This window comes from Euphorbia lathyris, chromosome 2 (assembly GCF_963576675.1).
Source record: "Euphorbia lathyris chromosome 2, ddEupLath1.1, whole genome shotgun sequence".
Lineage (NCBI taxonomy): Eukaryota > Viridiplantae > Streptophyta > Magnoliopsida > Malpighiales > Euphorbiaceae > Euphorbia > Euphorbia lathyris.
Genome location: NC_088911.1, coordinates 37,781,017 through 37,804,158, shown reverse-complemented (window position 1 = coordinate 37,804,158; position 23,142 = coordinate 37,781,017). Strand labels below are relative to the sequence as shown.

The 23,142-nt window shown below is 37.2% G+C and overlaps 1 protein-coding gene and 1 non-coding gene across 2 annotated transcripts; both read left to right on the top strand.

Moving 5' to 3' along the window:
• Positions 1 to 7,406: 7,406 nt before the first annotated feature.
• Positions 7,407 to 7,479, top strand: TRNAA-UGC (transfer RNA alanine (anticodon UGC)). Its single transcript has one exon. It is a non-coding gene; the product is annotated as a tRNA-Ala (tRNA).
• An 86-nt stretch (positions 7,480 to 7,565) lies between these two features.
• LOC136217823 (putative pentatricopeptide repeat-containing protein At1g26500) lies at positions 7,566 to 9,700 on the top strand. The gene has a single exon (XM_066004488.1). The coding sequence runs from the start codon at positions 7,736 to 7,738 to the stop codon at positions 9,254 to 9,256; it is 1,521 nt and encodes a 506-aa protein (XP_065860560.1). The 5' UTR covers positions 7,566 to 7,735; the 3' UTR covers positions 9,257 to 9,700.
• The last annotated feature ends 13,442 nt before the right edge of the window (positions 9,701 to 23,142 follow it).

Below are 23,142 nucleotides of genomic sequence, written 5' to 3'. Positions count from 1 at the left end.
CAGAGAGTTTTTTCGAGAAGTAAAACCGGAGGTCAGGAATAAAGACAGTCTTCTCAGCAAATAACTCTTCATTCCTCCATTTCCACATTTGGTGACAAATAATAGCGAAGAGAATAGCCCCGTGCTCCATACTGGCCAACAAATTCCCATTAACGCCTTCAGAGAACCAGTCAATATCAGAGAACCCCATAAAGGAAGGAAGGATGTGGTGAGGAAGGACCCCTTCCCAAACCTTTCTACTATTCGGGCAATCCCTCAAAGCATGGCACAAGGTTTCCACATGGCCGCTGCATCTGCTACAGGCACCAGATACAGCCAAGTGCCTTCTGTGTCTATCTGCATTCGTGAGGAGCCTGTCTTTGACTCCCAGCCATAGGAAACTCCTAATGCGGTAGGGGACTTTGAGGGCCCAAATGGACTTCCAAATTTCCAAAGGAGGATCAGCCCTATTAGGGGTAAAAGCTTCATAGGCCGATTTGCAAGAATAAGAACCATTATTAGTCAAGGCCCAGCAGTGTCTGTCCTTATCCTCCTCCTGATTACTAATCTTCACACCTCTAATATTAAGGAGGGTCTCCAGGCTAAGAAAGGAGTCGAACTTAGACCAGATCCAGTCTCCCTCCGAGTCCACCACATCAGCAATTCTCCAGGAGAGGAGATCATTCGGCGGAGGGGCGATGCACACCTCAATCAACGGTTTGTCACCAATCCAGGTGTCATACCAGAAACTAATGGATCTCCCATTACCCACCTCCAAGCCAATCCCCGTACAGAACTCAGCAAAAACAGCACTAAGCCCTTTCCAGAGGAAGGAACAGCTGACAACCCTCTCCTTCGGGCCACCAAAGATTCTATCTTTCCTATACTTGCCGCACAGAAGACGAACCCAAAGGGAGGAGGGGGATTGCCACATTCTCCAAAGAAGCTTCATTAACAGGACTTTATTATTGTCCTTAGCTTGCCTTATACCAAGACCCCCCCTGCTCTTAGGCTGGCAGGCTTCCTTCCAAGGGACCAGGTGAATCTTCCTCCCATCCCCAGACTCTCCCCACAGAAAACGCCGATTAATTTTATCAAGGTCGTTGAGGACCGGCTCAGGGAGCTTACAGGCTTGCATGATGTGATTTGGAGCAGCGCAGTTGATAGACTGGATTAAAGTAAGGCGACCTGCAAGTGAAAGAGAATTAGCTTTCCAGCTAGCACACAAACCGTTAGATTTGTCCAAAATGTCTTTAAAAGAGGCTTTGGACACCCTGTCACTATGAAGAGGGACCCCAAGGTATTTCCCAAACGATTGAGTCAGGGGAATGCCAGACATCTCACTCAGTCTTCTACACAAGCTATTATCCATATTCTTGGAACAAAGCATACGGGATTTATGGATGTTAATCTTCTGGCCAGAAGCCTCACAAAAGCAGTCGAGGATATCCATCACAGCCTTAATTTGTTCCTCATTACCCTCCACAAAAAGCATGACATCATCAGCAAAGAGTAAATGGGTAACAGGGGGGCAATGTCTGTTGATGGAAACAGGGTGGAGAGTCCCTTTGCTCACCGCCTCTTGGATCAGGTGAGACAATCTTTCCATGGCAATAACAAAAAGGAATGGGCTCATAGGATCCCCTTGACGAATACCCCTGGATGGAGAGAACTCATCCGACATATCCCCATTGATCATAACCTGGAAAACAGGAGAGGAGATACACTTTCCAATCAAATTCCTCCAGTTCTCCGGGATACCAGCTTTGGCTAAACTATCCAGAAGAAAGCTCCAGTTCAACCTATCATAGGCTTTCTCCAGATCCAGCTTGAGAGCCACGATCCCTTTCTTGCCTTTCTTAATCTTCATAGAATGGACAACCTCCTGGGCAATAACAACGTTATCCATCAATTGTCTTCCAGGAACAAAGCTCCCTTGATTTTGGCTGATAATATCCGGAAGGATCTTCCGGATTCTATTAGCCACAATCTTAGTAATAGCTTTATACAAGACATTACAAAGACTGATGGGTCTCATCTGGAGAAAGGAAGACGGCTTGGCAACCTTAGGAATCAAGACAAGGAGGGTTTTATTAACCAAACTGATATCGTTCGAACCACCAAAGACACCTAACACAAAGCTGTATATACCCTCTTTAACAGTGTCCCAGTGTTTATGATAGAAACTAGCGGGGATACCATCAATACCAGGAGCCTTAGTGGAACCGATGCTGGAGAAGGCCAGATCAATCTCTTTAAGCTCAATGGGATGGAAAGCATTATTAATAGCATCCTCCCCCAAACGAGGAAAGGAAATGCCAGAGTGGGCACTCTCTAGGTCCACAGCTTCCTCTCTGAACAGGTCCTTGTAGAAATCAAGGGCAAGGCGCCGAATGTCCTCCTCCTCAAAAATCCACTCACCACTGGCGTCTTTAATAGCCTCGATCCTATTTCGCTGTCTCCTAATGATCGTTGAGAGGTGGAAAAACCTGGTATTCCGGTCCCCGTCTTGAATCCAAGCCTTCCTAGATTTCTGGAACCACAGAAGCTCTTCATGTCTAAGCACAGCTTCCAACTCGTTCTGAAGAGCTCTTAGGTGACCATTCAGGCTATGATCAAAACGAACCTCCAAGCAACGCTGAACACCTTCCATTCTCCTCAAGAGTTTGTTCTTCCTCCTGATAATATGACCAAAAGTATTTTTATTCCAAACAGCCACATTCCTCCTGAATTCCTCAGTAGCGAGGAGAACATCAGAGTGGGGATGCCAATTGCTTTTAACGAAATCCTTAAACTCGGGGTGAGACTCCCAAGCCACCAGATACCTAAAAGGTCTATTACCTTTCAGCCGATTTCCTTTGACCAAATTAATGAGGATAGGGCAATGGTCTGAGTGACGGAAAGGGAGATTAAGTACCTTGACCTCAGAAAACCTATAAATCGCTGCAACATTAGCGTACACCTTATCCAACCTAACAAACACACTATTCCTTTTCCAGGTAAATTTGTGGCCAGCAGCACCCAGGTCCGAAAGCCCGCACATATCCATACTTTGCTTATGATTAAGACACCGGTTCACATAATGATTACCCCCTCCTCTCTGATCACTCAAGAGGGCAATGTCATTAAAATCCCCGGCAACCAACCACGCCTCCACCATGTTAGAGCTAAAAGAATGAAGGATCTCCCACAGCCTTCTTCGGTTAGTCGAAACAGGATCAGCATAGACGAAGGTAATAAAGAAGGGTTTATTACCCGGGTAACACACCTTACTATGGATGAATTGACTGTCCATAGTAACAATATCAATATTGACTTGACCTGGCTTCCAAAAGAGCCAAATCCCCCCTGCCCGGCCAGTAGCCTCCGACCTGACGCAATTCCAATTCTTAAACTTTCTAACCACCTCATCTGCTTTGGCTCCACTAACCTTGGTCTCAAGAAGGACAAAGCAGGAAGGGTTAAACTGTTTAATGAGATCATTGACATGAATGCGGGTAGCCTTGCTCGCCGCACCTCTAACATTCCAAACGAAGAAGTCCATCAGAGGGGGAGACTACAGACGCAGGCCCAAACCCTAGATCAGGTATTTGTTTGGGGCTCCGGAGAGCCTAGAGGCGGTCCCAGAAGGACCCCTTTTATCCAAAGAATTCAAACCATGAAGGTTCTTTTTAGGTTTCCCTTTGGGATTCTTCATGTTTAACTTACTCACTCCTATAGTCTTACCAATAGGAGCATCAACAGGAGGATGTAGAGTACTCGCCTCCCTACTCAAACCCTTCCCAGCTGACAGGATAGACTGGGGAATCTCTTTGCCTTTAGCAGAAGCATTAGAGACAAAGAGAGGATTAATAGAATTACCCAGACTAGAGGCATGCTCTACCGACTCTAGACCAGGCATGCTTAAATCAATCTGCTTATCAGAAGGATCCGAGTCTTGATCTTCCTCCATAGACAAAACACCGAACCTTGACCCGGAACCCGAAGCTGAGTCCACTCCAGTCTCAATCCCCTTCTTAATATCCGGGGGTCTGACCTTGATCTCAGGAGCAATCTGGAGAGTAGTCATCTTCGTACTGATATCTGGTGAATGATTAGCATTAACATTAGCCCGTGGCTTCCTTCTCACTGGCCTCTTGGCAAGCATCCATGGGCCAAAGCTCCTTACTTCCCCTTGACTCTTCTCAGCTTCGCCTATGATAGGTTGCACCAACTCCTCCACGTCCTTCCTCCTCTTAGGACAACCCTCAAGGGTATGGCCAAACATACCACATTCATAGCAGATGTTGTGTATACCTTCATATTCAATATGATAGACCTTGTTTTGAGTACAGAACTGAGAAAGAAGAGGCTTAGCGAGATCAATATCGATACAGACCCTGGCAAACTTGCCTCTCACTGCCCCAATGGTAGTCTTATCAACATGGTGGACTTTCCCAATAAGGCTACCAATCTTGTTCAGGAACCTATCACTGTAGTATTCAAGAGGTAGGCCCGGGAACCTAACCCAAGTAAGGATCCTGTTAACAGAGCAATCATGGGGATCAAAATTTGGGACCCAAGGTCTCAGAGCCAACACATGATTGGAGATAATATACGGACCACCATTCACAACAGCATTGAAATCCTCAGCCCTTGTGAATTTAATGACATAATAGTCATTTTCAAGGTCTGTGATAGTAACCTTTCCTTTCTTTGCCCATTGAGCCTGGATCCTCTGGGCAAAATAATTGAAACTGATCCTTTTCTCCAACACAGTGACGATTAACGCCAATTTCCACTTCGATCTCATGACCCGCTTGTCATCTGAGGACAGCCGGATCCTAGGACACAGCGGGTTATCAGGCTCTCCATCCTCAGAATCGGAATCAGAGAGAAAATCCCCGGAATCATTCTCAAAAGCATCCACCTCCATCATGGGATCCTCCTTTGACACCCCTAGCAACTTATCCCTCCAGGAGGGGCCTCCCAAATCCACGGAAACTTCCGCTTGAGCGGCTTGCGTAGTCTGTGCGGCTTGCGCGGCCAGCACGGCCTGCGCGGCCAACGAAAGTCGCACGGCATGCTCATCCTGCTGGGGAGAGACGGCCGGTACTCCCTGTGGCCCAAGCACCGGAAGCGGCCCTCTAACTCCGGAATCATACGCGCGTCCCTCCGCGAAAAACGAGTCCAAGGCCGCGGCCGCGGCACCAACACCTTCCAGCCCCCGATCGGCCGCCGCATCCCTAGAAGCCCCCAACGGCACCGACGCACCCCTAGCACCCCCCGTCGAAACCGCCGAATCTGCCTCCCCACCATCCACCCACTCCGATCTACTCCTATCCCTCGACCGATCCCTCCGAATCCCGCTGCTCCGCCTCCTCCCCCGAGGAGATCCCTCGGATCTCCCATCATCCGCCGCCGCCCACGCCTCATCGATCCCGGAGCCATTGCCCCGCCCGCGCCCCGCCACCACCAGATCCGACACAGGCCAGCCGCCTGCCTTCACCGACCCATCCCCCTTAACCTTCACGATCGCCTTGGTCATCGCCGAGAGAGAGAGAGAGAGAGATTTACTTTTCTTAAATTCTACTATTAGTTATAGTTAATTTAGTTATAACTAATTGAGAGAGAGAGAGAGAGAGAAAATTGAGTTATAAAATTGATCCTGTGTTTTAGAGAGAGAAGAGAGATCTGAAAGAGAGGAGATAGATCTAAAAGAGAGAAATAGATCTGAGAGAGAGAAGATAGATCTCAAAATTCTCCATCTTCATAAAAATTCTTCACCATGACAACAGATCTGAGAGAGAGAAGCTAGAATGCCTTCTTTTTATATGTATTTAAAGTTTTTTCATGAAAATTAATAAAATTTATTAGATTATTATAATATGAGATCTATCATTAGTACATTTATTAGTGCGGTTTTCATGCAAAAACAAATCTTTTCTCTTCTTACTTACTAAGCCTAATATATTACTAGCTCCCTAAATTTGTCCAAAATAATAGATTGGCTCTCTGAACTTTGCAAATATCTCACTAGTTCTTTAAATTTGCTTATTTCGTATCACCAACTCCCTAAACTTGTCCATAGACGTAGATTAGCTCCCTGAACTTTGTAAGTGTCTCACCAACTCCCTAAACTTGCTTATTCTGTAACAAATAAATACAAAAATTTATTAAACCTAAATTCTAAAAATACGTCTTCATCTATTCGAGATATAATTTTTTTCGCTTCTTTTAGCTTTCAACCTATTATAAGAGTTAGTATTGCAGGTTTGAGAGATTGAATGAGTGAGGATCGAAAGTTAGTATTATGGTTTTTTTTATTTAGTTGTTACAGAAGAAGCAAGTTTGAGGAGTTGGTGAGACACTTGCAAAATTCAGGAAGCTAATCTATTTTTTATGGATAAGTTTAGGAAGCTGGTGATATGAAATAAGCAACTTTAAGGAACTGGTAAGATACTTGCAAAGTTCAAGGAGCCAATTTACTATTTTAGACAAGTTCAAAGAGCTGAGAATGTATTAGACCTATTTATTATTTGTTATGATTTAGTTATAAGATTGTTTGCACAATGGTCCTGTTTGGGAATTAGCTGTTAGTTGTTAGCTGATTACATTAGCTGTTTGTGTAGACCTGTTTGGTAAAAATTAGCTGATTGATAATAGCGGTTTGGCATTTCTTTTTTTAATATTGGAGGAGAAGTCTATCTATTAGGGGTTAAAGAAGTCCATTAATTTTAATATTGCAAAACACTAATTGAAAAAGCTCATAAAAGGAGCTTTTTCTAAATTAGCGTTTTCATCCCAAAACTCTCTCCTAAACCTCTTTCCACCAAACACTCCAATCAGCGGTTTCAGTGGTCAAACCGCTAAAGTTGGTCAAAACCGCTCTTTTTATCCCAAAACGCTCTTTACCAAACAGGGCCAATATCTCTCTTATATATAAAAATAAAGATAACTTAAGATATTTTGTCAAGAATTCATAAATAATAGTATAAAAATAAACAAGCGTATATAAACCTCAAAATCATATAATAAAAAATGAGAGAAAACCGACTAAGGTGGTTTGGTCATGTGAGACGTAGAGCGCTTGATGCGCCGGTTAGGAGAACCGAAGAGTGGCAAAGGGATGTAGTGGTGAGGGGTAGGGGAAGACCTAAGCAAACTTGGAGGAGGGTGATCGAGAGTGATGTGAGTTTACTCAGAATTGAGGAAAATATGGTAGTGGATAGGATGGAGTGGAGGGAGCGAATTTGTATCGCTGACACGACTTGATTTCACGGTTTTATATGATGGTTCATGTTAACCGACTCCGAATTATTTCGGGACTAAGGCTTTGTTGTTGTTGTAATCCTCATTAAAAACATAAAATAAAATAGCCATCTTGTGATATAATGAAACGACATAGATACACTACATATATTATATATTTCTGCTTATTAAAACATGGGGATGTAGCTCAAATGGTAGAGTGCTCACTTTGCATGCGAGAGGTACAGGGTTCGATTCCCTGCATCTCCATTTTTTTCTCTTGTCAAATCCAACAAATTACCTCTTATATATTTTCAGATTCCTACAACATTAATGGGGATGTAGCCTCTTATATATTTTCAGATTCCTACAACATTAATGGGGATGTAGCTCAAATGGTAGAGCGCTCGATCCCCTGCATCTCTAAAATTTTTGTTTTTCAGCCATTTTTTCCTTTTGAAATTAAAATCCATTATCTTGTTCCACTCTTGCCCTCTCCATCTCTTCCCCGACTCTGAGAACCGTCATGTTACTCCGACGTTTATCGTTCAACAAACCCTCCCTTAACTCCCTTTTCCACCGCCATCTCCACCTCCGTCTACTAACCACCTCCGCCTCCGATCAGCAACAACAATCTTTTCCATCCCCAATTAACCCAGATCACCTTCTCCGCGTCTGCACAATCCTTTATCAACAGCAAAATTCACCGGACTCTAATCTCCACTCCAAACTTTCATCGTTCGATCCCCAAATCACCCACGAATTCTTCCTCCAAGTATGCAACAAGTTCCATTCCTCTTGGCGTCCCGTTTATCGCTTCTTTCAGTACACACATCAAACACCTAACCCGCATTTCTCCCACACCTCCGTCTCTTTCAACAAATTGCTAGACGTCATATCAAAATCACGAAACATCGATCTATTCTGGACCACCGTTCATCAAATGGGCAAACTCCGATTAGTTAACGACAAAACTTTTCTCCTTGCTTTGAATACTTTAGCTTCAGCCAGAGAGCTGAAAAAATGCGTCGAATTTTTTCACTTGATGAATGATTATGGGTGTGATTACAGCGTGGAGAGGTTAAACAAGGTTGTGGAGAGTTTGTGTAAAGGTAACAAACTCGTTGATGAGGCGAAGTTTGTGGTATTGAGATTGAAAGAGTCGATTAAACCTAATGGTGTCACTTATGGATTGTTAATCAAAGGGTTTTGTGATGTGGGAAATATGATTGAAGCTTCAAAGATCTGGAATTTAATGGTGGATGAAGGATCCGAGCCCGGAATCGATGTGTTTGAGAAAATGATGGAGACATTTTTCAAAAGAAACGAGTATGATGAAGCTTTGAAGGTGTTTCATACAATGAGAGTGAACAGAATGGATGATTTGGGGCTATCTACATACAGCCTTGTAATCAATTGGATGTGCAAAAAGGGGAAAATCTCACAAGCAAAGATGGTGTTCGACGAAATGCTTGAGAGAAAAATAGAACCTGATAATGTAACTTTGGGGCATCTTCTATATGGACTTCTATCAAGAGGGAGAGTCAATGAATCATATAGAGTTATGGAAGGGATTGAGAATCCAGATATAAGTGTATACCATGGTTTGATTAAAGGGCTATTGAAATTGAGAAGAGCAAGTGAAGCTACACAAGTTTTTAGGGAGATGATAAAGAGAGGATGTGAACCTATAATGCACACATATATAATGCTGTTGCAAGGGCATCTGGGGAAGAGAGGGAGGAAAGAAAGAGACCCAATTGTGAATTTTGATACAATATTTGTTGGTGGTTTGGTCAAGGCAGGGAGATCATTAGATGCTAGTAAGTATGTGGAGAGGAGCATAAAGGGTGGTGTTGAAGTGGATAGATTTGATTATAATAAGTTTTTGCATTATTTTTCAAGTGAGGAAGGTGTGGTTATGTTTGAAGAGATTGGGAAGAAATTGAGGGAGGCAGGAATGGTTGATTTGGCTGATATATTGCAGAGGTATGGAGAGAAAATGGCTACTAGGGAGAGGCGGAGAAATAGAGCAGCTCACCCATAAAATTCTAATATTTGTTTGCTTAACATGGCAAACTTCCGGTAGGGCCGAATTCAACCCCTGATTCCGGGAAGAAAATAACAATAATTATATTTGCTGATGTAACTTTCCGACGCCGAATATGTACATTCGGGCGGTAATTCTGTTATTTCCAGAATCTGCAAATCAGATACAGGATTGGGTCCCTTGTTCTTAATCCCTCAATTACTAAGTTTGGGTCTATTGACCCCCAAGTATTTGGCCCTCATTCTGATTCTGCCGAGAGCCTCGCGGTGCTACACAAAATCTTTTTTTTTTCATATTGCAACTTCGACTCCCTTCATGGGAGTTGCGATTGGCAAAATGATTTCCATTTAAACAAAGATTAAATGTATACTTAGACCCTTAATCAATTCATTTTTAATTGATTAAGTCTTAATGGATCAATTATTTTTGTAGGGTAAATTATAAAACTGGGCCAAATTGAAGGTTTGTTTATATATTAAGACATATTACGCAACATTTTACATATTTAGATTTTTTAATTTAGGAATTATCCATAATACTCTTTATATATATATATATATATATATATATATATATATATATATATAAACAAAGTAACTATAGCGGACACCATTTAATATATATATATATATGTATTTATATAGAGGAGAGATCAGGTGTGACACATTTCTTATGGTGTGACAAGGACCAAATTTGTAATTAAACAGGGGAATGTGGCAATTTTGTAAATAAAAGGAAAGAGAAAATTGTTTTATTTTTTTTCTTTAAAATGCATTTTCCCGACTTTTCCAACCTCATTTTTCAAAAACTTTTATACCGTTGGACTCGTCTTAATTAGACGGTCATTTTAAGATCCTAGAAGCTCAGGTAAAAAAATTTCCGGTCAATAGCATCCGACGATTTGTTTTTCTGTGAGAAACAAAATCTCTAGAAAATTTTCAAAAAATCCCAGAAAATGTAAACCATCATTCTGAGAAATTTTAATTCTTGACTCAAAGTGAGATTCCTTACGGTTTAGTCCCAAATCAACGGAATCTGGCGATTAGGTGAGCATTTTTCGGCGAGAAAACAGAAAGTACCCAGAAAATTCTCAAAATATTCCAGAAAATATAACACATTATTTTAAGAAACTTTAATTCTTGGGTCAAATCAGGATTTCTTACAGTTTAGTACCAATAAAACAATTTCCTTAATTTTATCCATTTTACATTCTTCAATAATTTATTGGGTCAAAACCGTAAGAAATCTCGTTTTGATCCAAGAATTAAAGTTTCTTAAAATAATGTTTTACATATTTTAGAATTTTTTTGATAATTTTCTGAGCACTTTTTACTTTTACCTTTCAGCACTATGTGTTGCAATATTCTGTTAGAACAATATAACTATTCTGTTGGAACAATATACTTATTGTGTTGGAAGAATATAAGAATTAAAATTATTTTCTAAATAATATAACTAATATAAATTTGAAGATACTATATTAAATACTAAGAAACAAAATTGAAATTGAAGACATAGATGATAAAATTGATTTGTAACAATTGGTAAACTGATTTATTATGTTGGAACAATACAAGTCTTATGCTGGAATAATAGAACTATTTTATTGGAAAAATTAGTACGGTAATTTATTCTCTTGGAACAATATAAGTATTATGTTGCAACAAATGGTACACTGATTTGGAACAATTTCGTACACTGTCGGAACAATGTAAGTATGATAAAAAACAATGTGCTCAGAAAATTATCAAAAAATTCCAGAACATGTAAAACATCATTTTAAGAAACTTTAATTCTTGGCTCAAAACGAGATTCATTACGATTTTGACCCAACAAATTGTTGAAGCATGTAAAATGGATAAAATTAAGGAACAAGTTTTATTGAGACTAAACCGTAAGAAATCTCACTTTGACTCAAGAATTAAAGTTTCTCAGAATAATGTTTTACATTTTCTGAAATTTTTTGAGAATTTTCTGGACACTTTTGTTTTCACCAGAAAACGTCCACCCGGATTCCGTTCACCGGAATTTTTTTTTACTTGAGCTTCGGGGATCTTAAAATGACCGTCTAATTTAGACGAGTCTAATAGTATAAAATTTTTCGAAAAACGAGGTTATAAATATCGGGAAATATAGTTTAAAGAAAAGAAATAAAACAATTTTCTTTATCATCTCTTTCCTTTTATTTACAAATTTACCACCTTGCCCTTTTTAATTATCATCAAAACTACGTAGTTTTGTTATGTCACACAATAAACTCATTGTCACACCCTAATCCCTTGTCACACTAGATCTCACCCCTATTTATATTTATATATATATATATATAACAACTTAGTGCATTTTCCTTCTTTCTTCTTTCTCTTTCACTTTGTGCACTCGAAGTGTTTACCATTTGCCAATTCGAACTTTCAATCTCTGTGTTTCTTTTCTTCGATTTCAATGGCAAGAAGCGGCAAAAAGGTACGTATCTACTGTGTTTTGTTGCGATATTGTTTGGTTTAGGGATATGTGTTCTCAGTATTTTTATGTTTTTGTGATTAATTTAGGGTTTATGATATAGGTGTGTTATTTGGTTAGTTTATAACTATTTTCTGCGAAATGGAACTTAGAAACAGTTTGAAATGACTGCGAAGAGTTCATTTGTTCCAGAAAAAGTCTTCGCAGATATGAGTTTGCTTCGCGGTTTTCACAAAATATGAAGCAAAATCTTTGCGGTTGAGCAAAAACCGCAAAACAAACTCATATCTGCGAAGACTTATTTCCCTCGCAGACTTCGCGTAATCATCGTTTCGCGAAGTAAAATCGACACCTTTCAGGCTCTTTCTCCTCGCATACATTCGCGAAAACGGAAGAAGCTAAGTCAATTTCTGAAGAAAAAAAACGCAGAGAAAACAGTAGATACTTACATTTTTCGACAATAACCATATGATAAACTGAGAAAAATGATGAAAATAATGTAGAATAACGATTGCTTTGAACCGCACAAGAAGAAAGAAACCAAGAGACGAGCAGAAACAGAAACATGAAGAACCATGACGTCGTTTTCTAGCAATAGGAAGATGAAGAATCAAGAGATGAAGAGAGGAAGAAGAGAAAGACATGGCGATGAAGAGAAATGGTGCAGATTTCACGAAATATAAAGGAAGAAATGAAGATCAAAGGTCTGGGAAGAGAAACCGTTCGCGTAAGGAAGCGTAAGGAAGAGAAATCTTTCGCGTAAGGGGGAAGATGAAAGGGTAAGGGTATTATGGGAAAGTTACACAAAAATAATCTAGATTTGTAGTAGGTTGAGTAAATGGGTTAAATATGTAAATATGTCTCCCATTTGATCCAATTTTGCAATTTTTCCTCAATTTAATACAAATCAATAAATTTTCTTAATATATGTGATTTAGTCAAATGTAACCATTATTTTAAAATGAATGGAGTATAATTTAGCTATAAAATTATTCCAGTTACACAATATATCTCTTACTATATAATTCAGTGCCCAACACTCCGTACCATATAACAATGCTGGTCTGATTGTCGTGCGATAGAATTTTCCCTTCAATCTATTAGGCATGCCGGGGTCAGAAAGGAAACTCGTAGCACTCTTCCACTTCGACCAACCAATTTAATCCTATGAGCAACATCTCCATCTACTTCTCCATCCGTTTGGATAATAGATCCTAAATATCGAAAGCAATCCGAGGCTTCAACAACTCTCCCATCTAGGGTGATTGTCCCTGCCTCCCTACTCCTATGGCCGCTAAACTTACACTCCAAATATTTTGTCTTACTTCGGCTCAACTTAAAGCCTCTAGATTCTAGAATTTGTCTCCATAGTTCCAACTTCCTCTCTACTCCTTCTTCCATCTCATCAACCAACACAATATCATCTGCAAACAACATGCACCATGATATACCATCTTGAAGTGAACTTGTTAGTTCATCCATAATGATGGAAAAAAGAAATGGGCTTAGTGCGGAACCTTGATTCACTCCAATCGTAATAGGAAACTCTTCAGTCTTTCCAACACTAGTACGTACATTCGTGCATGCTCCCTTATACATGTCCTTTATGATGTCAATATATTTCCGCGAAATGTCTTTCCTTATTAAGTCCCACCAAAGTACTTCCTTTGGTACCTTATCATATGCTTTCTCCAAGTCAATAAAAACCATATGCAAGTCTTTCTTCTTATTTCGATAGTGCTCCATTAATTGTCTCATTAGATGGATGGCTTCCATAGTTGATCTTTCCGGCATAAAGCCAAACTGGTTTTCCGAGATCTTCACCGTCCTCCTTAGCTTTTGTTCGATCACTCGCTCCCAAAGTTTCATAGTGTGACTCATTAATTTGATTCCTCGATAGTTGGCACAATCTTAGACATCGCCTTTGTTCTTATACAAAGGGATTAAGATACTTTTCCTCCATTCTGATGGCATCTTATTGTTTCTCGAAATTTTGTTGAAGAACGTCGTCAACCATTCGATTCCTCTCTCTCCCAAACATCTCCAAATCTTAATAGGTATGCCATCAGGTCCTACTACTTTCTTCAACATCATCTTATTTAATGCCATTTTGACTTCACCCTTTTGAATTCTCCGCAGGCATTCATGATTTATCATATCGTGAGGGATACTTATATCTCCAACATCTTGTCTGCGATCTCCATTAAATAAGTCATCAAAATAGGACCTCCATCGTTTCTTGATATCCTTATCTCCAACTAGGACTTTTTGGTCCACATCTTTCACATATTTAACTTTTCCGAGATCTCGCGTCTTCCTATCTCTCATCCGAGCAATTTTATATATGTCTCTTTCCGCTTCTTTCGTATCCAATCTTGTATACAGATCCCGATTCACCTTTGCTCTAACATCTCGTATGACTCTCTTTACTTCCTTTTTAGCCTCTTTGTATTTTTCGTAGTTCTCATCACTCCTACATTTCCCCAATATTTTATAGGATTCTCGCTTACTCTTTACTGCTTGTCGTACTTCTTCTGTGTCACGTTCGTGCCTAAAATTTATAGTCGTTAGTCCTCAATATTAGATTATGTTATATTTTTAGTTGAGGAAATAATTGGTTGAATAATATTGATATATTTCGTAAACTGAAAGACCTATTGGGTATGGCAGCGAAGTGTTGGGTACGACCATATGGGATAGACAATGTTAAGAGACGTCTCGACTATATATGTGGTTATGGATTGATACTTAAGAGGAGAAACTCGAGGATGGATACAGTGTTTTAAGTTCATTTGGATTATATTTTCGATTATGATTGATTTTGATATAAGGTTTTACGTTTGATTGATTATGAGTTGGTTTGATAAAAGATTTATTTGATTATGAAATGGTTAGATGAAACGTTAAGTTTTGAGTATATTTGAGAAGGTTTTGATTAAATCCCTTTATAAAGGTATATATGTAGCTATGTTAAGTAAAGTTGGTTTTTATAGCTGATAGTTTCTTACTGAGATTTTTGTCTCACGTTTTTAAATGTTTAAATGTTTTTAGGTGAGAAAGTACAGGATATAGAGAAGGTTACCGATCGTTTAGGCGATGTTTGGAAGTTAGCTGCTTATTGTTAAAATTATGGTTAGAACTTTGGTAATTCAATTGTAATATAATATGATATTGAGATAATTTGGAGACTCTTAAGTGTCAATTGTGATCTTTCTATTTCACGCCCGATGCCGATTGAGGTTGTCTAGGGTCGGGTGTGACATTCTGTCCACTAAGATATGTCCTTACCCGGTGGCATGCTACCTTTAGATTCCCCTAGAACTTCCTTCGCTACTTCCCTTATACTATGGTCCATCTTAGTCCATATCGAATCTATATTTAAATTCATATTACAAGTCCAAATATCTTTTTTGGCCATCTCATCCACAAATTTTTGTTGATTCTCCCCTTGCAATTTCCACCACTTAATCTTAGTCTCCACTTGTGGTGTTCGTTTTCTTATACATCTCCTACTTCGAAAATCAAGCACCACTCCTCTATGTTGGGTTGTCGTACTCTCACCAGGGATCACCTTACAATCAATATAACTCTTTCTCCAAGCACTCTTTACTAAGAAGAAGTCAATTTGGCTCGCATTACCGCCACTCTGATAAGTCACTAAATGGGATGTTCTCTTCATAAACCATGTGTTCATGATACTCAAGTCATAGGCTGATGCGAATTCCAAAATATCATTTCATGCTTCATTTTTATCTCCAAAACCATACTCTCCATGAACACTCTCAAACCCATCTTGCCTAGAACCCACGTGTCCATTGAGATCACCCCCTAGTACCATCTTTTCATCCCTAGGAACCTATTGCACCACTTCCTCCAAGTCCTCCAAAAAAGCTTGTCTTATAGAGACGTCTAATCCTATTTGTGGCGCATATGCACTGATGACATTCACAACCTCATCCCCTATCAGTAGCATAACACTCATAATTCTATCGCTCTTTCTAGACACTGCTACTACATCATCAATATACTCCCGATCAATAAGAATACCCTCTCCATTTCTACCTTTATCCTTTCCTGAGTACCAAAGCTTATAACCCCAAGGATCTATCTCTCTAGCCTTGGCTCCAACCCACTTGGTTTCTTGTAGGCACATTATATTTATTCTCCTCCTCTTCATAACATCTACAATTTCTACTAATCTTCCTGTCAAAGAACCTATGTTCCATGTCCCAAAGCGTAACCTACTACCCCTACCCCTACCATTACTGTGGACTAGCTTATTTACCCGCAACCCTTGCATATTTGACACCACCCCCGGGTCCTGGGGTGGCGCGCCGCTTCGGGGTGATGACCTAGCAACCCTTGCACATTTATCACTACACTCGGGTCTAGGAAGTGGAGCGCGTCGCTGAGTAGGGAACGCCCCCACGATATTTATATTGTGGTTCATGTCATAAGATGTGGCTAAGTTTTACGTTGGCCGCCACAAACCTACCGCAACCCTCCTCCTATGTTTGAGCTTGAGACCGATTGTAAAGGCCACCAAGTGTTACAATCCTACCTAAAAAATCAAATAACGGAATAATATCTATTTTTCATTGAATCTAATTTTTCAATGTTACAATCCTCGGTAAAAATGTAAAATAAATTAACAATGCTATGATTTAATTAAACGAAATATATATATCTATATGTTCAGCCATTTATCATTAGAGGATGTAGCTCAAATGGTAGCATTGCTTACTTTGCATGCAAGAGGTACATGGTTCGATACTCTGCATCTCTAATTTTTTTCTATTCGCTAAATTAAAATTTATTAGATATTAGATTATATAATTTATTTTTTTTAAATAAATGGGGATGTAGCTCAAATGGTAGAGCTAACGCATGAATGCGAGAGTAAACAGGGTTTGACTCCCTGCATCTCCAATTTTAACTTTTGCAATTAAAATCCATTATCTTGTGCTACTTTTGCCCTCTCCGTCTCTTCCGCCAAACATGTCACTCCGACGTTTCTCACCATAAGGAAGTGTCCTCACCTAAAAAAGGGTTCTCACAAGAGCCCTCTCCTATATATATATATTACATAAGAATGCATCTCAAAACTACGTCGTTTTGAGTATAAAATTTTAAAAAAATCGCTGCTGTTAGTTTGGTTCAAACCATAGCCTCCTTAATTACACTCCACACTACTTATCACTGAGACAATTGCTTTTCTTCTGTAATATGTCGCGCGCTGCTTAATATACCATGGTCCTTGTAGCTTCTATTGTTTAATACTTGACGCATTCACTTATTAATATCGATTAAATTCGCATAATAATAAATTATTAATAGAAAAAAAAAGAAATGTGCATAATAATTAATTATTAATAGAAAAAAATCCAAGAACATGCTCTAATTTCTTATTTATTTAATTCCTCTATATTTTTGTAATTTATGTTTTAAAATGTTAAGGACGATGTTCTAAATATTGTTACATATGTTCTAAACTTTATAATTTGTATTCTAAAAATTAAGATAATGTTTTTAAAAAATAGTAAATATATGGACCATTTTTTTTTGGTTAAAAAAAACTCATATTCTAAATAATATAACGTATGTTCTAAAGTTTATAGTTTGTGTTCCAAAAATTAAGTATAATTTTCTAAAAAAATCAGTAGATACCTGGATCATTTTTTCATTTGTTCTATAATATAATTTATAACTCATGTTCGAAAAAACATAACACATGTTCTAAAAAACATAACGTATGTTCTAAAAAATATGTCGTACGTTCTAAACTTCATAGTTCGTGTTTTAAAAGTTAAAATATATGTTCTAACGTATGTTTTAAAAAATATATAGTTTGTGTTCCAAAAATTAAGTATAATGTTCTAAAAAATCAGTAGATATCTGGATCGTTTTTTTATTTATCTATAATATAATTTATAAATCATGTTCGAAAAAACATAACACGTGTTCTAAAAAACTTAACGTATGTTCTAAAAAATATGTCGTACATTCTAAACTTCATAGTTCGTAATTTAAAAGTTAAAATATATGTTCTAAGGTATGTTTTAAAAAATATATATTTTTATATAACATAAATTACAAAAATATAAAAGAATTAAATAAATAAGAAATTGGAGCATGTTCTTGGATTTTTTTATTAATAATTCATTATTATGCACATTTTTTTCTATTAATAATTCATTATTATGCACATTGTTTTTTTTCTATTAATAATTCATTATTATGCATATTTAATCGATATTAATAAGTGAATGCGTCAAATATTAAACAATAGAAGCTACTAGTACAATGGTATTTTAAGCAGCACGCGTGATATAATCCACAAGAGAAGTAATTGTCTCAGTGGTAAGTAGGGTGGAGTGTAGGTGGGAAGTCCCAGGTTCGACCCCCACTAGTATCATAAATAACCCCCTAAACTTGTCCAAATGTTGCAACTGCCCCCCTCAACTTTCAATTGTAACAACTTACCCCTTAAACTTGTTCAATTGTAAAACATAACCCCAAATTGAGAATTTTTTTATCCCGTACTTGAAGCAACAGTAAAAGCGTTTCCCCGGATTCGTATCACGCTAAAGATCTGATTATCACACTCCACGAGCGTTGCAGATTTTGCATTTCACGTATCCCTTCAATTGTAGTCCATGTCAGCAATTTGGGGTTATATTTTACAATTGGACAAGTTCAAGGGGTTATTTGTGTATTAAGTCTATTTTTTTATTGATTTCTATACTCAAAACGACGTAGTTTTGAGTGTTCTCACCATAAGAAAGTGTCTATATATATATATATATATATATATATATATATATATATATATATATATATATATATATATATATATATATATAGGAGAGAGCTCTTGTGAGAACCCTTTTTTAGGTGAGGACACTTCCTACTTACCACTGAGCTAATTGTTTTCCTTGTCTATTATGGAGCGCGCTGATTAATATACCATTATCCATGTAGCTTCTATTGTTTAATATTTGACACATGCACTTATTAATATCGATTAAATATGCATAATAATAAATTATTAATAAAAAAAAAAAGAAATGTGCATAATAATGAATTATTAATAGAACAAAAAATCAAAAAATATGCTCCAATTTTTTATTTATTTAATTCCTCTATATTTTTTTGTAATTTATGTTTTTAAATGTTAAGGACGATGTTCTAAATAATGTTACATAATTCTAAACTTTATAATTTACGTTCTCCAAATTAAGTAAAATGTTTAAAATAATCAGTAAATATCTCGATCATTTTTGCATTTGTTCTATAATATAATTTATAACTCATGTTCGAAAAAAAGTAACGCATGTTCTAAAAAACATAACACATGTTCTAAAGTTTATAGTTTATGTTCCAAAAATTAAGTATAATGTTTTAAAAAAATCAGTAGATATCTGGATCGTTTTTTCATTTGTTCTATAATATAATTTATAACTCATGTTCGAAAAAACATAACACATGTTCTAAAAAAACATAACGTATGTTCTAAAAAATATGTCGTACGTTCTAAACTTCATAATTCGTGTTTGTTCTATAATATAATTTATAACTCATGTTCGAAAAAACATAACGCATGTTTTAAAAAACATAACGTATGTTCTAAAGTTTATAGTTTGTATTCCAAAAATTAAGTATAATGTTCTAAAAAAATCAGTAGATATCTGGATCGTTTTTTCATTTGTTCTATAATAATTTATAACTCATGTTCGAAAAAACATAACACATGTTCTAAAAAAACATAACGTATATTCTTAACAACTTTTGTTTTGCAGGGCCGGCAGAAAGACGCCGACTTAGTGCTGCGTTTGCAGCTCCGAAAAACGACGGCGGACATGTTGGAACCTCGGTCGCGGGAGCAGACAGGCATCTTCTGGAAGCTTATCATCAGGAGAAGATCAGACGCGATGAAGCTTTTGGAGTTTCTTCCGAACAGCAGAGCCGTAACGCAGCTTCAGGAGCAGTTAATTTAGGAGATGCCGCAGCAGCTACGCCCATAGGTGCTCAAAACAGTTCTGTCTTCAACGAAACCTTCAGAATGCAGGGGAACAGCGAGGTCAGGCTCGGAACTAAAAGCAATAGATTACCTCAAAATCCCAAATGGTGCCCGCCACCTTGTAATTATCTAAAGTGTAATGTTGACGCCGTAATGTTCAATGACGAGGGAGCTATCGGTGCAGGAGTAGTTTTGCGCGACTGTATTGGTAGTTTCATCCAAGGCTATAGCCCACATCAGCTGGGTGTGGTGTCGGTCAAAATGGCGGAAGCAATGGCACTTAAGGAAAGTATGGGTTGGGTTCTATCTTTAGGTTATAATTCAGTTATGTTCGAAAGCGACGCAAAGGTTGTGCTAGATTCAATCCAATCACAACATCGAGATCTTACTGAGTTTGGGCAAATTATTCAAGACATTAGAGATTTCATTCATGATCACCCAAATTTTAAGGTGAATTTTGTTGCAAGGTTAGCGAACGAAGCAGCTCACGCTATGGCACAAAATGCTCGTTCCTATGCTAATTCTTTAACTCATTGGTCTAGTCCTGTATTTATTCGAAGCATTCTAATTCGGGATGCTTCTTTCTGTTATTAATATATTGAGTTTTCTTAAAAAAATATAGAGGAATTAAATAAATAAAAAATTGGAGCATATTTTTGGATTTTTTGTTCTATTAATAATTCATTATTATGCACATTTCTTTTTTTTCTATTAATAATTTATTATTATACATATTTAATCGATATTAATAAGTGCATGTGTCAAATATTAAACAATGGAAGCTACATGGATAATGGTATATTAATCAGCGCGCTCCATAATAAACAAGGAAAACGATTAGCTCAGTGGTAAGTAGTATGGAGTGTATGTGAAGTGGCCAGGGTTCAGGGTTCTCACAATATATATATATATAGGGGTGAGATCCAGCGTGACAAGGACTTAAGTTGTGACAATAAGCTTATTGTGTGACATAACAAAACTACGTCGTTTTGGCAATAAAATTCAAACAAAAAAACACGCGTCAATACTCCTCTGTTCCTCACAGGAAAAACGCGCGAATCAAACATCATTCTTCAACATTCTTGATCGATTTTCTTCTCTCACAATCATCGATCGATTTCTAATCTGTATTGAGATTAAACTCTAATTTTCTTCTCCGTTGAATTATCGATCGATTTTCTACTCTCAACATTACTGATCGATTCTCTTGACATTAACATTATCGATCGATTTCTCATCTGTATTCATATAATTCAATCTGAATATGGAATACGAACACCAAAATATGGAATCTGAAGACAACAATCAGTGCAATATGGCATACACCACAATATCATCTCCAGGTATTTTGCTTATATCTGAAACTTTACATTTCTCTGATATATATGGATTTGTTGATAATAGATTTATCTGAAATTTATCTGATATATATGGATTTCTTGATAATAGTTGTTCTAAACTTATTTTCAGACTTGATAATAGCTTTCTTACACTAATTATTAACAAAAACTGTACTGTGAATTCTAACAAATTGTACTTCTTCTTCCATGTGACTATATCATTTGTTCCAAATTAATATATTATTTGTTCCAACTAGATATACTATTTGTTCCGAACTAATGTACCATTTGTTCCAAGTACATATTTGTCCTATTCTCGATTCTCTTACCTGTTTTGTAGATTTGCTTTCGCCTAGTTACTCTTCTACTGCAATTGTACCTTACACACCAGAAGTAATTACAAGACTCAGCCCTAACGGAACAAAATTATGGATTCCTAATTGTTCAAATGAGTTAAAACCTGCTCTTGGAATGATATTTGAGAATTATAATAAAGCTCAAGAATTCTATAAATCATATGCATGTGCTGCTGGATTTAATAGTAGGATATCAACTTCAAGAAAGAAACAAGGTGTTATAAAAGAACAATTTTTTGTATGCAATAAAGAAGGTTACAAATATCACAAAAGAAAAGCAACATCCAGTGATATAAAAACCAGAAAAAGGACACTCAGTCGCGTAGGATGCAGTGCTAAAATGATTATCAAACTTTCCGACAATGGAAACTATGAAGTGACACAGTTTAAAGAAGAACATAATCATCTTCTATACACTCCAGGATGTGTACAATATCAAAAAGAGGGCAGGAAAATGAACCTTCTACTCAAAAAGATGGTAGTTAATAATGCAAAGGTAAAACATCTTCTTCATAATAGTTATGAATTATAAATACTAAACTGTTTACTTATAGAATTTTGCTCATTTCATCTATAAATAAATAAATTCTGATTTGGTTGAACAGATGAATGTTGGTCCTCTAAGAACTTATAGACAAGCAAAGGAACTTTATGGAGGATATGAAAATATTGGTGCATCGAAGATAGATTTTAAGAACTTCCAGAGAGACTTGAAAGCATATATTAAGGATTCAGATGCACAAATGTTTGTAGATAATTTAAAAAAAAGGAGTTATGGAGTGCATTATTTTTCGAATTTGAAGTAGATCAAGAAGGCAGACTCTGTAGAGCTTTATGGGCAGACCCTGTATGTATCAAAAACTACGCTCTTTATGGTGATATGGTCTCATTTGACACCACATATAGCACAAACAGGTACTACATAATAATCTTTGACATAAAATTATTGCCTTCTGCCATTCATATACTGATTTTGAAACACAAAAATTGTGTCATGTTCTTCAAACAGAAAACTTATTTTTATGTTACAATGAACAGGTATAATATGATATTTGGACCATTTACTGGGGTTGACAACCACAAAAAATGTATTACATTTGCATCTTGTTTCGTGGCTAACGAAGATATTGCATCATTTGAGTGGGTTTTTAAAACATTTCTCAAAGCAATGGACAACACTGAGCCGACTTGCTTGATAACAGACCAAGATCCAGCAATGATAGTTGCAATAAAAAATGTTTAAAAAAAAACAGAACATAGATTTTGCATGTGGCACATTATGAAGAAGATGTCAGACAAAATAGGTACGAAAAATCATTCTATGATATTTATTTTCTATTATCCCATTCAATAAATACAATGTTCCAACAGAATACATGTGTTGTTCCATACGAATACATAAAATGTTCCAACAGGATATATGTGTTGTTCAATACGCATACATTCATTTTATTCTAAACTCTTTTCTTACTAATACTGGAAGACAAATAATGCAAGAAACATATTTTATCACAAAGATAAATTCTTGCGTGTGGAGTGTAGAATTGGAACCAGAAGAGTTTGAACAAAAATGGATGGAAATTATTTTGGAATTCAATTTACAAGAACATGGATGACTGAAACACATGTATGATATAAGATCAACATGGATTCCTACTTATTTCAGAGACTCATTCCTAGCGGGCTTAATGAGAACAACCTCAAGGT

Excerpts from the sequence above, each read along its gene's own strand:
- LOC136217823 (XM_066004488.1), top strand. The coding sequence starts at position 7,736 with ATGTTACTCCGACGTTTATCGTTCAACAAACCCTCCCTTAACTCCCTT.